This window comes from Mesoplodon densirostris, chromosome 6, assembly GCF_025265405.1.
Source record: "Mesoplodon densirostris isolate mMesDen1 chromosome 6, mMesDen1 primary haplotype, whole genome shotgun sequence".
NCBI classification, from domain to species: Eukaryota; Metazoa; Chordata; class Mammalia; order Artiodactyla; family Ziphiidae; genus Mesoplodon; species Mesoplodon densirostris.
Window position 1 is genome coordinate 31095518 of NC_082666.1, and position 13555 is coordinate 31109072.

Sequence of the window (13555 nt, forward strand, 5' to 3'; positions counted from 1 at the left end):
CAAAAACTAAGTGTACTTTCCTAACCAGCTGCACGGACTCCAGGCTTGCCTCAGATACCTAACTGCTGACAGAGTAGGGAAAGATGACTTGGAAGATTAATTATTGGACTAGGAGTATGTTGTCAGATATTTGGAAACAATTCTTTTAATGTATATTATTTGCAAATATCTCATATTAAAGTGATTAAAGCAGATTAATGTGAATAACTCATGGGGACAAAAAATATTGTAGGCTGAAATCTAGACCATGAGTCTTTTTAGACTTCATTATCTTCAAAAAGAATATTTTAAATACTAATATTTAAGTGATCATGTTGCAGTACATCAGCATGAGAATTGAACACAAAGCTATGTTAATTATTTACCAGCATTAAACAGTCTGAAAGTGAACAAGTATAAAAATAGCACAAATGGAAAAGGATTTTAGAACAAATTTTCACGAATTTTTTTAAACTGTTAGAAGTTTGGTTGATAGTAAATATGTGCAGAAAGATCACCAGCAAGTGAGTTCTGGATCATTAGCTTTATTTCTGGTTGAACAAGTAGCCAAAGCCCCAGCAGACTTGGTTTTTCTGCTAATAACTGGCCTGCAGAACACTGCATGGATCCCTTAGCAAAATTAATATTCCTACCAACTCCCCCTCTCCTCCAAATTTAGAACTTGAATTTTACCTATGAAAAGAGCTGAGTTTATGGGACATTTTCCAAGTCAATATAACTAACCAGCCACTTCATCCCAATCTTGCCACACATAACTCAGTTGTCAGACAAGGAGGGAGGGAATGGTTACCTGCCCACAGGTGCTTACACTGGAGAAAAAAGTACAGACTAAGGCGAAAGGGAAACAGTCTTCTAGTTTAGATCACAGATGAAAAGGGAGAAAGGATTTTGTGTATTTCCAACTTCTGACTCACAGTAACTCACCATTAGAATATTATTCAGCAGGTGTCAATCTCTGGCCACTGGAAGGAACAAATGAGAGGGGTGGAAGCTCACTCAGTATTTTCAAGGGTGCAGAGGTAGTACTGGCAGAAACTCCTTCTTTGGCTGCAGTCAGGAATTCTGGGAGAGGAGAGAACCATCAACAAAAGCATGAAGGGAATTCCCTGGCGGTCCAGTGGTTAGGACTCTGCACTTCCACTTCACGGGGCACGGGTTCGATCCCTAGTCGGGGAACTAAGATCCTGCAAGCTGCTCAGTGTGGCCAAAAAAAAAAAGCATGAATGTTTCAGTTATGAAGGCAGTTTACAAACAAGTCTAAATATTTAAGAATAGCTCAAATTATAATTTTTCACCTTTACTTCATTTGTAGGTGTTTATGTCTTATAGAAATGCAGTCTCCTATTATATAAATGTACTTAGTCATAGAGTACAGATGTATATGGTACTGTATTCCATGTTTTTTTTTTGGTGGGGGTACACGGGCCTCTCACTGTTGTGGCCTCTCCCGTTGCTGAGCACAGGCTCCGGACGCGCAGGTTCAGCGGCCATGGCTCACGGGCCCAGCCGCTCCGTGGCATGTGGGATCTTCCCGGACTGGGGCACGAACCTGTGTCCCCTGCATCGGCAGGCGGACTCTCAACCACTGCGCCACCAGGGAAGCCCTGTATTCCATGTTTATTTCAAGTTATTTACTAGGGTTTTGTAAAGAAGACTTTTAAATGATCATGTTTTTGGAAAAATAGTGCTTTTTATAAACAGATAAATATATGTATAGGAAATATAAAACTTCTAATGTTTGGAATCAACCAGTATGCAGTAGTTTTTTCTGAAATCTAGTATTTTTTGCCTAAGGGAAAATTGCACTTTGAAACGGTCTCTTATTTACTCTCTGACTGAGTCCCCTTCATTTCCCAAGTTATTCCTTAATATGGTATTTTGGGGGTGAAGGTAGAAGTCTCAGTAATATATTGTAAAAAGTATTAAATATTTGCCCCCTAGTCATTTTTAGATTGTCTCAAGGAATCATTGCAAAATTATCTGTCCCAAATCTAATAGGATAATCTGAAGCATGAAACAATGTGAACATATAGACATAACTTGAAAAGTTTCCTCAGTGTTGCGTGGCATTCACGTTTTTACTAGGAACTCTATTGGACTTTACTGCAAATCAAAATCAAGATAAATCTTCTCCTGAAAATGTGACATCTAGCCTTTGCTACATTCATTGTTTTGACAATGTTAGTATATTTTTCTCTCAGCAGTTATCATTCAGAAACAGATACATTCTTATTTTTGTTGCTGTTTCAGTGCTCTGATTTTAACTAACTTTTCCCTTGCTACCTTTCTCTATTTCAGCCTGTATTTTGGAGAATTAGATTGTTAAAATGTTTAGTTTATTTTAGATAATTTTAAAAAGTCATTATCTACACATAAGATGGTTTAGGATGGAGTTTAGGATTCAAAGATATCATTGTGCTCATCATTTTATAGATGAGATAATTGAGTCCTAAAAGAGTTAAGTGACTTGCTGGTTAATGTGATGGGCTGAAACTCAGAGCTCTTAAAACTTGGTCTAATGCTTCTTATTTTTTAAAAGTTAAAAAATTTCTGCTGGTTGGGAAGAAATTTGGAAATCTCAGATTTTGTTCTGTTTGGGTAAATGATTCATTGAGTACAGTAAGCAAGATCTAAAACTTCTTTATTATTCCTATTTTAATTATGTTTAGGAAACACTATTTAATTAGCTCCTCCATATATGGAACTATTTTAGAGTACTCTGCTTCTAATGTCTTTCTATAAAAGGAGAAAAATGAAGATATTCAGAAGAAATATAGAAACAATAAGATCTTAATCTTCAAAGGGCTGAAATAAATTCATGGAGGGAAGTAGTTTCTATATCTACTCATTGCAGATTGGGAAAAGATCTGGTTTAAATACTTTATATTTAATTGGTAGTGATAAAGAACCATTTGTGATTACTCCGCCATTATTATTACAGTTTTATTTAAGGAAGTTTGGTCTCAGGTGACAGATTCACATAACTGGTAAAATAAAGGGTCAGAATTGTAGGATTTATTTTAAATAACATTTGAGAGATGGAGGAAGGGAATCTCAGAGAGAGAGAGAAAGGAGCCATGTCTGATGATAAGAGAGAGAAATGAATTGTTGGCAAACAGGATTTCAGTAGAAATTGAAATCGAAATCGAAATAGTGATTGAAATTGAAATAGAAAATAGTTGAGCAAAGTAATATGACTAATGTTTCTTGAAGGCTTTCCAATAGTGTACACTGTTGTAACCTAAAAATCTAAGTATTCACTGAGACCTCTTCATAATTCACGAAGTGGTATTATGTAGATACAAATAAATGTATTGGAGACAGAGCAGTGGTAAATCCTGGGATCAGGTGGTACTCATTAAGTAGAGATGTTTAATTGACAGAAATGCATCACTCTTGAAACTGAAACTTAGAGGAATCAAGCAACATATTAATGTGTATCTTTTGGACAGCTTTCTGCTTTGGGAGAAGAAATCCCAGAAAAAAATTAAACAATCTATTTTCCAATGTAAGACATTTCCTGAAGTTGGGCCCTTTTATTGAAATACCTGCATAATTTGAGACTTTCTATCCTTTTCTCATTGCACAGTATAACTTCTTCAACCCCTCCTGCATTTATACAGTGTATGTACTATAAAATTTGAACCTAAATTAAAGAGGAGCCATGGAGGGTCTCCAGTTTTACCAACTGGGTGTATTTATATATATAAATACATGGGATACATATATAAATACATGGCAACAATTTTTCCTAGATTATCTGGCTTTTCATCTGTTTATTTTCTGGTTTGTCATGAACAGCCTAGTATATTAAACAATAACGTGAAAGCTTTACATGCATGTGTATGTGTGCACACTTGCACACAGATGCACTAAAAAAATGGCACCTTACTAAATTAATACTAGACACAAAATTGAATCATTATGGTCAGTTTTAAAAACAGTAATGGTCTTTATATAGTTGGGTTATATGGGAGTGACTGGTAAGTAACATTCCTTTAACCAAGTTCTAAACCAATTGGGAAATAAGCAAAAAAAAGTTGATAAGAGGCCAAATAAAATGATATTGGAGAATTTGGCTTATATCAATGGGCACACTTCCTAATATTGAATCCTAGAAGAAGACAGACTTATCCACCCAGGGATGTAAGTACAGGGCTACCTCAGGTCTTTGTGTGTGAGGGGAGCCTGTTTCAATGAAACTTACTGAATAGAGGGGAAGAACCGAATATAGAATATATGTTCTCTGTGGGCAAGCAAGCTGCCAGAAAGAGGGAAAGGTGCTGAGCTACTTATTTCTAGTTGGTCCTTCCAAACTCATAATCAGATTAAGTCATATCATCTTTCCAGGAGAAAATGAGGGAATAGAGAGCAAGGTTAGTGGCACTTTTCTCCATGTGTAAAGAAACATCAAGTGCAGAGTCGAGTTTCTTCTTCCCCTCCTTTCACACTTGTATAAAAATCTTTGGTTATAATTCTATAATGACAATAATTTTTTAAAAATCAGTGTAATTAACTTTTTAAAGGTAAATTCGACATACAATATTAGTTTCAGATGTATATGTAATTGACTTTTTTTTAACATTTCTTATTCCTAGTACCAAAGTAGGTACTTTGTACTTTTATGTATGACTTATGGCACGTATTATAGATGCCACAGAATTGGGTTGTTTGCTGTAGTATCTGGAGCTTGGAATGCGTCTTTAGAAGCATTAAGGACCAAATAGAATGATTAGTATACAAGGTCATGGAGTTGATTTTGATAGTGCTGTGATGTGCTCATTTTCTAAATCTCAATTCTGTTCTTTTTGTGTAGACAGGTATGCAGACCAGAATATTTTAGGATGGGTATAAAAATGACCAATACCAAGTAAGAACAATATTAGAACTGAAGAAGAGAGACAACAGAAACATTGCTGAATACATCTAATTAATGTCAATTAAATTTAGTAGTTATTAAATATTACTATGTGCCAAGCTTTATGCTAGACACTGGGGTTAGAATATCAAGCATAATAGCCATGTTCTACATTAGATGTGTTGTTAATTATGATGGTCAGTGTGGGGAAAAAACCTTTTGTTGGACCTATTATATGCTATGTAAATTTAAAGGGGACATCAGTTTCTGCATGTATTTTTCATCATTTTTCTGTGACATACAGCACCAAGTAATAGCTGTGCCCTCTTCCTAAACTTGTGCTAGCATTCTCAAAAAAAAAAAAAAAAAAGATCTCTTAAGTAGCATAGGTTTAAGTTGGCAGCTTCTATGAAGTCATCTGAGGGAAAGACCCTATTGCTAGAAGTGTTTCTTTGGTTTCTCCTTGTCTGAATTTTTGCCATTACAACTTCATTTTGGGGGGTAAAGGATTGTAGAACTGCAGCCTAGTTTTATATGTTAGCAGGCAAGCTCTCAGAATACCAAGTCCTTGCCCAGTGAAGGCAAGTAGAGAAAACTTGGAAGAACCATTATGAAGTGGTGAAAGAGATCTCTGAAGAAAAATTGAAGAGCAGATTTGAAATGTATAAGAAAACCATCAGAATACATAGAAATATGTGCCCCATGAAGGAGATTGATTGTTCTAGTTGAAGAGTGTCAGACTGAATGAAAGTGGAGGTGTGTGTTGATAATCTTAAGGTAAGAAAAAACATTTATAGTCATCTGGAATTAGTTTGAAGTGTTAAATTTTCTTCCTTATTTTAAGGTGATTTATACTGGGACTGGATTTCCAACTATAGTTCTAACATCACATTATGCAAGCTGATGTGAACTGTACAGATTTCTTGTAATTTATGTTTTGATGAATATGAACTAATCTATTTCAGGGTTTTTATCCTAACTTTTCTTGCATGTCACTGCCGTTGAAACTTGCATGAAAAGCACTAACTGCCTTCTTTCTCTTCTCCCTGATTTGCTCCAAGGCTGCCAGACAGATCAAGGATAGGTATGGTATAAAACCTACATTTTTATTTAAGTATCAACAGTGAAGTCAGAAATGAAATTCAAGAAGTTTCTTATTAGAATCTCATTAGTTAAAATAAATATACCTAATGGTGAAGTGCAAAAAAAAGGAGAAAAAGTCTTCTGCATATATTCTGGAACAAACAGTATATCAGCAAGATTTTTTAAAAACATAGTTATTGACAATTATGTACTTCCAAAAGAATTTCATTTCTGGTATAATATAGTTTTAGTACAGTTCTTAATTAGCTATGCTAGTAGATGGGGAACCATTTTGAATAATTAAAAACATATATTCCTGAATGCATTTTTTGTTGTTCTTAAATTTTACCAATATAAGCGTGTCTTATTTTATGAGAAGTTACAGCCTTATTTCGTTCCTCAGGAGCTAAAGCTCTCCTTTTTCGCTCCCTTCTGCAGCTGGCGCAGCCCCAATAAAGCCTTGCCTGAATTTCTTGTCTGGCCTCTAGTCAATTTCTGTTGATCGGGGAAGGCCAAGAGCCCTGGTCGGTATCACAACCACAACAACAAAAGCCAGATAACTCATTATGTTTGTGATCTGTGTCTCAGATGTACTACTTGGACTCAACCTACTGGACCAACTGGGTCAATAAAGTTCTTAAAAGCCACACACACAAAACAAGAGCTATTGCTCTCCTACTTCACTGCTCTCCTGCTTAACACCTTTGTATTCTCATTCCATCTTTTTCCTGGTGCCATCTCTATTTCTAATGCCACTACTGTCTAGTTTGTGGGAGGAGAAAATTAAAGAAAATGATGATAGACTTTGGCTTAAAGGTCTTTACCATTGGTAGAGCCAGGATTAGCACAGGTAATTTAGTATTTGCTGTAATGAATATACGAAAGGGCTAAAAGAGTTGTTGGCAATTTTGGATTGGGTTATCACAGAACGGATGGTTTTGATCTGCTTGGCTAGTCACTGAGCATTGACTGTAGTGAAATTATCACTTACGGTTTCTTCATTTGAGGAAAATGAAATTCTCTGAAAGGCACAGCTCTTCAAAGCACCACTCTGAGTCCTAGATTAAATTATTCATCAGATAATTCACAAAATTATTCTGTATGTATTATGTGAAAACCAGTGTTGCTATTGTTAATCTTGGCTGAAGACTTCAACTCTTGTGTTTTTCTGGTGGCCTTTTATTTGACTAGAGGCAAGATTCACATGGCAGTCATAGCATTCTTAGCACAAATATTAATTTTTCTATTTTTTACATTTTAAATTAATTTTTATTGGAGTATAGTTGATTTACAATGTTGTGTTAGTTTCTGCTGTACAGCAGAGTGAATCAGTTATACATATACATACATCCACTTTTTTAGGTCCTATTCCCATGTAGGTCATTACAGAGTATTGAGTAGAGTTCCTGTGCTATACAGTATTTTTCGTATATTTTATATCAGGGAGTGTTTAAAGACTTGGATTATTCTTATAAATCCTGGATGTAGAAAGGAGATTATGAGAGTTTGAAAGTGAAAAGTATTGGCTGTATGAGGAATGGATGCTAGGTAGGTCAGTTTTCTGGATAAGGTATATTTGGGTTATGTGTGCTGGAATTTGCTGTAAGTAATCCATCTTCCACCCTGGCTAGAGTATTCTTCTGTTTAGCCACCTACTGCACAAAATCCTGCTCTGGTCCGTGATTTTCTGGATTAGAAGTCACTTCCTAATCAGGCTTTTGGCTGTCCAAAGACTTTGAGAGAAACCTTGCAGTTATTTTCTCTTTGCAAAAATAAAACTAGGAGGAAGAGATCCTTGTGTTCAGCTTGTACTATTAGAAATGAACTAAATGGTACATATATATGATGGAATATTACTCAGCCATAAAAGGAACGAAATCTGGTCATTTGTAGAGATGTGGATGGACCTAGAGTCTTTCATACAGAGTGAAGTAAGTCAGAAAGAGAAAAACAAATATTGTATATTAACGCATATATGTGGAATCTAGAAAAATGGTAATATGAATGAACCTATTTGCAGGGCAGGAAGAGAAACACAGATGTAGAGAATGGACGTGTGGACACGGGTGAAGGGTAGGGTGGGATGAATTGGGAGATTAGGTTTGACATAAATACACTGCCATCTGTAAAATAGATAGCAGGTGGGAACTTGCTATAAAGCACAAGGAGCTCAGCTTGGTGCTCTGTGATGACCTAGGCGGGTGGGATGGTCGGGCGAGGGGGGTCCAAGAGGGTGGGGATATATGTATACATACAGCTGATTCACTTCACTGTACAGCAGAAACTAACACAACATTGTGAAGCAATTATACTCCAGTAAAAAAAAAAAAAATGGGCAAGGTGAATTAAAACATTCCTAACCACACGGATCCTGTAATGTAGAGAAGTATCTGTGGATTTTAGATAGTTAGTTTGGGCTTTGAGGCACAGTTGTCCAAATATATTCAGTTTAAAAATAAAAAGTTCAGTCTTTTGGAAAATTATAGCATTGTTGTGCATCTAACTTGATTTATGGAGACTGAAATTTTCATAGTCTAGAAAATAAAGGTCATTATTCTTTTTTTAGGCTTTGATAGGCCTTTCTGATATATCTTTAGGGGATATAATTTTTCTTTGAGGCCATAGTGATATTTTTCCCCCAGATTTATCTTGAAGAGTGTACGTACTATGCTTTTATTTGTTGGGTTTTTAAAAAAATTGAAGTATAGTTGATTTAGAATGTTGTGTTCATTTCTGCTATACAACAGAGTAATTCAGGTATACATAGATGTATACATTTTAAAATATTATTTTCCATTATGGTTTATCACAGGAGAGGCCATAATGGTTAAATCAAGTTTTACAGATAAAGTTTCAGGTTTAAATTCCTTAAAATACTTTCAGATATTTTTCTCAACAGTTCTCAACAAACTTTTAAATCATCAGGTTTAGAAGCAACCAAGTAAGTTCAAACCTGTTCATTGATTCAGTGGGCATTTACCAAGTACCTACCTGAATATAGCTCTTTAAGAAGTCTTTAAATCAAAAGGTACTTGGGACTGTCAAGAACAACATATGTAAGATTTAGCCTTTGTTCCTAACTTCTTATTGATGCAATCTGAAATTTTATTATTGAGAACCAAGAGCTTAAAGTAATAATGTGTGAAATGCTCAGCATTATACTTCGCATTCAGTTAAGTGTGAGTTCCCTTCTCCATAAATTGTTTTTTAGTATAGCACTTCCTTTTTTTTCTTAATTAAAGTATTGTTGATTTACAATGTGTTAATTTCTGCTGTACAGCAAAGTGATTCAGTTATACATATATATACATTCTTTTTTATATTCTTTTCCGTTATGATTTATCACAGGATATTGAAGGTAGTTCCTGTGCTATACAGTAGGACCTTGTTGTTTATGCATTCTATTGATATATATAATAGTTTGTATCTGCTAACCCCGAATTCCCACTCCATCCCTCCACAACCCCTTCTCCCACTTGACAACCACAAGTCTGTTCTCTCTGTGTATCTGTTTCTGTGTTGTAGGTAAGTTCATTTGTGTCATATTTTAGATTCCACATATAAGTGTTATCATATGGTGTTTTTTTCTCTCTCACTTTGCTTAGTATGATAATCTCTAGTTCCATCCATGTTGCTGCAAATGGCATTATTTCGTTCTTTTTTTTTTTTTTTTTTTTTTTTCTTTTTGCGGTATGTGGGCCTCTCACTGTTGTGGCCTCTCCCGCTGCGGAGCACAGGCTCCGGACGCGCAGGCCCAGCGGCCATGGCTCACGGGCCCAGCCGCTCCGCGGCACATGGGATCCTCCCAGACCGGGGCACGAACCCGCACCCCCCGCATCGGCAGGCGGACTCCCAACCACTTGCGCCACCAGGGAGGCCCTCGTTCTTTTTTTTGTGTCTGAGTAGTATTCCATTGCATATATGTACCATATCGTCTTTATCCTTTTTTTTTTTTTTTTTTTTTGCGGTATGCGGGCCTCTCACTGTTGTGGCCTCCCCCGTTGCGGGGCACAGGCTCCGGACGCGCAGGCTCCGGATGCGCAGGCTCAGCGGCCATGGCTCACGGGCCCAGCCGCTCCGCTGCATATGGGATCCTCCCAGACCGGGGCACGAACCCGTATCCCCTGCATCGGCAGGCGGACTCCCAACCACTTGCGCCACCAGGGAGGCCCCGTCTTTATCCTTTCATTGGTCAATGGACATTTAGGTTGTTTCCAAGACTTGGCTATTGTGAATAGTGCTGCCATGAACATAGGGGTGCACGTATCTTTTTGAATTACAGTTTTGTCCAGCTACATGCCCAGGAGCAAAATTGCTGAATCATATGGCAACTCTAGTTTTTTGAGGAACCTCTATACTGTTCTCCATAGTGGCTGCACCAATTTAATTTACATTACTACCAGCAGTGTAGGAGGGTTCCCTTTTCTGCACACCCTCTCTAGCACTCGTTATTTGTAGACTTTTAATGATGGCTATTCTGACCAGTGTGAGGTGGTGCCTCATTGTAGTTTTGATTTGCATTTCTCTAATAATTAGCAATGATGAGCATTTTTTCATAGCACTTTCTTCTTGATAAATAGATCAGCTGTTGTTCACTCTTTGTTGCTACTAAAGTGACTACTTTCCTAGTTTTAAGATGAAAGAAAATGACTGAATACAGCAACAGTGTGACATTTTTCATCCCCAAGTAACTGAATACAGCAACATTTTTGATACCTTTCATACCATTGATCTTTAGGGTAGTTTGGTAGATCTGAATGACTAGGCCTGGTATTCCCTTTGTTCCTGCAGCTCTATTTACTTCCTCTGCCAAATTCTGTACTAGGAGGACAACATTCATGGATAGCATTTTTGTGTCATTCTTTGACCAAAGATAATAAGGAGAGTTACTTTGTGATACATGTGGAAATCTACTCTAATATGAAAAATTGAAATTTGAGATAAAATAACAAATGAATAGAATATGAGAATTTCTTTTAATCTCTAGTTTTAATTGACAGAACAGTTTCCCCCTGCTTTGGGTAAAATGATGTCTGGTATGGCTTCTTTCTTTTTTTGTTTTGTCTACCACATTCATCTAAAATATATTTATTGAGTTTCTATTATTTCCATGGCATATGGTTTCACAGGGCTGTTTCTTCTTGTCTCCTTCCATTCAGCTGATGTTGATAGATCAGAGTGATACCTACTAGCATGGTATTCAAAATAGTAATATTACTTCTCTCCTTTCTCATCCATGGCCTATAGCAGCTACCAAGCTATGCAGTATTTGGTCAGTGTACCTCTACTTTTATTTAAGGACACATGGAATAGCTGTGACAACTAGGCAGAATGTTTGAATCAGGGTATATTTACAGTTCATTATTTGGCATATGAAAAGGAGTGAGGCTGGCATCAGGAAATCAGATTGAGTGTACAGAGGTTCAGATGACTGTTGGGTCTGTTAAAGATGATTTATCTTGGATATTTGTCTCTTGAGGTATTTGTAATTTTATGCAATTTTATAAAACTGGCTGGAGGAAAGTTCTTTAAAGGTTATCTTAAATGTCTTTAAATTTAAAAACAGTTTACAGTTTTTTATTAAGTTAATTTTTAAAAGATCTAAAAGCAAATTTCTATTTAGTTTTGTTACCTTTGTTAATAGCTTCTGAAATCACTAGAGTGAAGTAAGTTCTATCTGTTCATTTTATGAGTTAAAAATGATATGATACTTCCCATTCTTTTATTTTTAAAAGAATGTTTATGTTTGTGTTTTCCGTAGAGTGACAATGGCTTCAGCTTTTCGCCTTTCTTTGAAACCAAAGGTCAGTGACAACATGACTCATTTAATGGTGGATTTTTCTCAGGAAAGACAGATATTGCAAACTTTGAAGTTTTTGCCAGGTAAGTTAGTACATATATTACATATAAAGTTATTTATAAAACCTTTTTTTTCCTTCAAGATTTTTCTGTAATGAACATTAGAATGTAAATATTAAGGAAGTATAGTGTGATTTTTTTTTTCTTCATTCAGGTAAGAAATAACTGAATTTGCTAGTCTTTATTTTTAGAGAATTATTTTACTGATAGTAAAGATTCCATTTTAAGAATCCCAGAAAGGGATACCTTTTGTTGCTAGTTTGGCAGAGAGAAGCAATATGCCATGGTGGTTCACAGTGAGTCGTGGGGCCAGACTTCTAGATTTGCATCCTGGCTACTGCTTACTTGCTGTGTAGCCTTAACAAGTTATTTAACTCTCCCTCATTTTCTTCATCTTTAAAATGTGATGTTATCCTTTTGGGGTTTTTATAAGGATTAAGTGAATTGAGACCTCTAAAGCACTTGAAATAGTACCAGGCACATAGTTAACATGCAGTGAATGTTAACGGTTATTATTACCATTATTGGGGTGGTTGCTGCTGGTTCAGATGGAATTTTATTTCCAGTAATAATGTGTTAACATTGGTTTATTAGAGTATTAGTGTGAGGGTATTCCAGCAGTCAGAACCATTTGAAATTGAGTCCCAAGTTATTGTCCACAGGTGTGAAAGAGCCAGTTAAGGACCTTTCGGTTATTATTCTCTTTTTACTAACATCAAGTAATGTGGTTAAGTTGATAGCTAAAACAATTTGGACTTGGTGATTTGGGGGATCAGGAAATCTCTTGAAAGCGAAGTGTTTTACTTACAGGTTTATGGTTTTTGGAGGCTAGCTGTTTTTGAGTAGAGAATGTTGATCATATGAAACCATTCTTTTCTTCTCTGAAGATTTGGTCCAGGACTTTAGAATATGATTGGAAAGACAAAGTTAGTGGTCATGAAACTATAATGGAACTAGTAATCGTAGTACAAGTGAAGTATTAACTTGTGTGGTATAGATCAGAAGTTCTAGAGGAGTTTAGAGAAGGAGAAGATGAGAGAAGGAATCATAGTTGTAGAGGAAGGAAGTATACATACTTGTCAGTGGATACCTATCTGTAAATTGGCCTTTCAGAATTCCTAACCATTATATTTTCATTCACACTACTGCTCAATTCAGAAGGAGAGTCAGGAGTGGTAGATTGTGAATATACACATGAGTAGTAGTAGTTTGATTTAAAAAAAAACTACTAAAAAAGAAGTCTTCTCACCATTACTTTCCTTCTCTTGGATTTTCAGTGATGGCTTAACAAACCAAGGCCATGTGTGCTGTACAGTCAAGTAGATTGCATGCACAGTTAGGATTTCCTCTTTTGCAAACTGTTAAGACAGTCTGAAGGAATGAGGTATAATGAAAAGCAAGAAATCCTTTTGTGGAGGAGTTTCATCCTGAAGGAAGGTATAATAGGTTGTTAAAATTTATGAAAGGTGAATTCATATTACTAATTTTTTGCATTCTGCTGTAGCATAAAGATTTCCTATAAGATCCAATCAGATTAACTTAAAAATGAATACCTTAATCCCTTAATAATTCCTTCTGTAAACACTGCAAAAATCAACTCTATACTGAATTATGTATAGTAATGAGTTTTGGACTTATCTGAGTCTGAAAATTATAAGTGATGATGATGGATGATAATAATTACAGTCATCTTCTTCTGCTCTAAGCCATTATTTATACATTGAAACTTAGAGTTTATATCCTTTCTGAGCCTCT

General features: G+C 36.0%; 1 protein-coding gene across 5 annotated transcripts in view; it reads left to right on the plus strand.

Moving 5' to 3' along the window:
- Positions 1-13555, plus strand: part of FSD1L (fibronectin type III and SPRY domain containing 1 like) — a 66850-nt gene that overhangs the window by 26764 nt on the left and 26531 nt on the right. For 4 of the 5 annotated variants that reach the window (XM_060100771.1, XM_060100772.1, XM_060100773.1 and 1 more), the window contains one exon: positions 11703-11745. In XM_060100771.1, coding sequence (XP_059956754.1) covers positions 11703-11745 — 43 coding nt within the window. Of the gene's footprint in view, positions 1-5919; positions 5943-11702; positions 11825-13555 lie in introns of all 5 variants that reach the window. The other variant, XM_060100775.1, reaches the window with a different exon arrangement.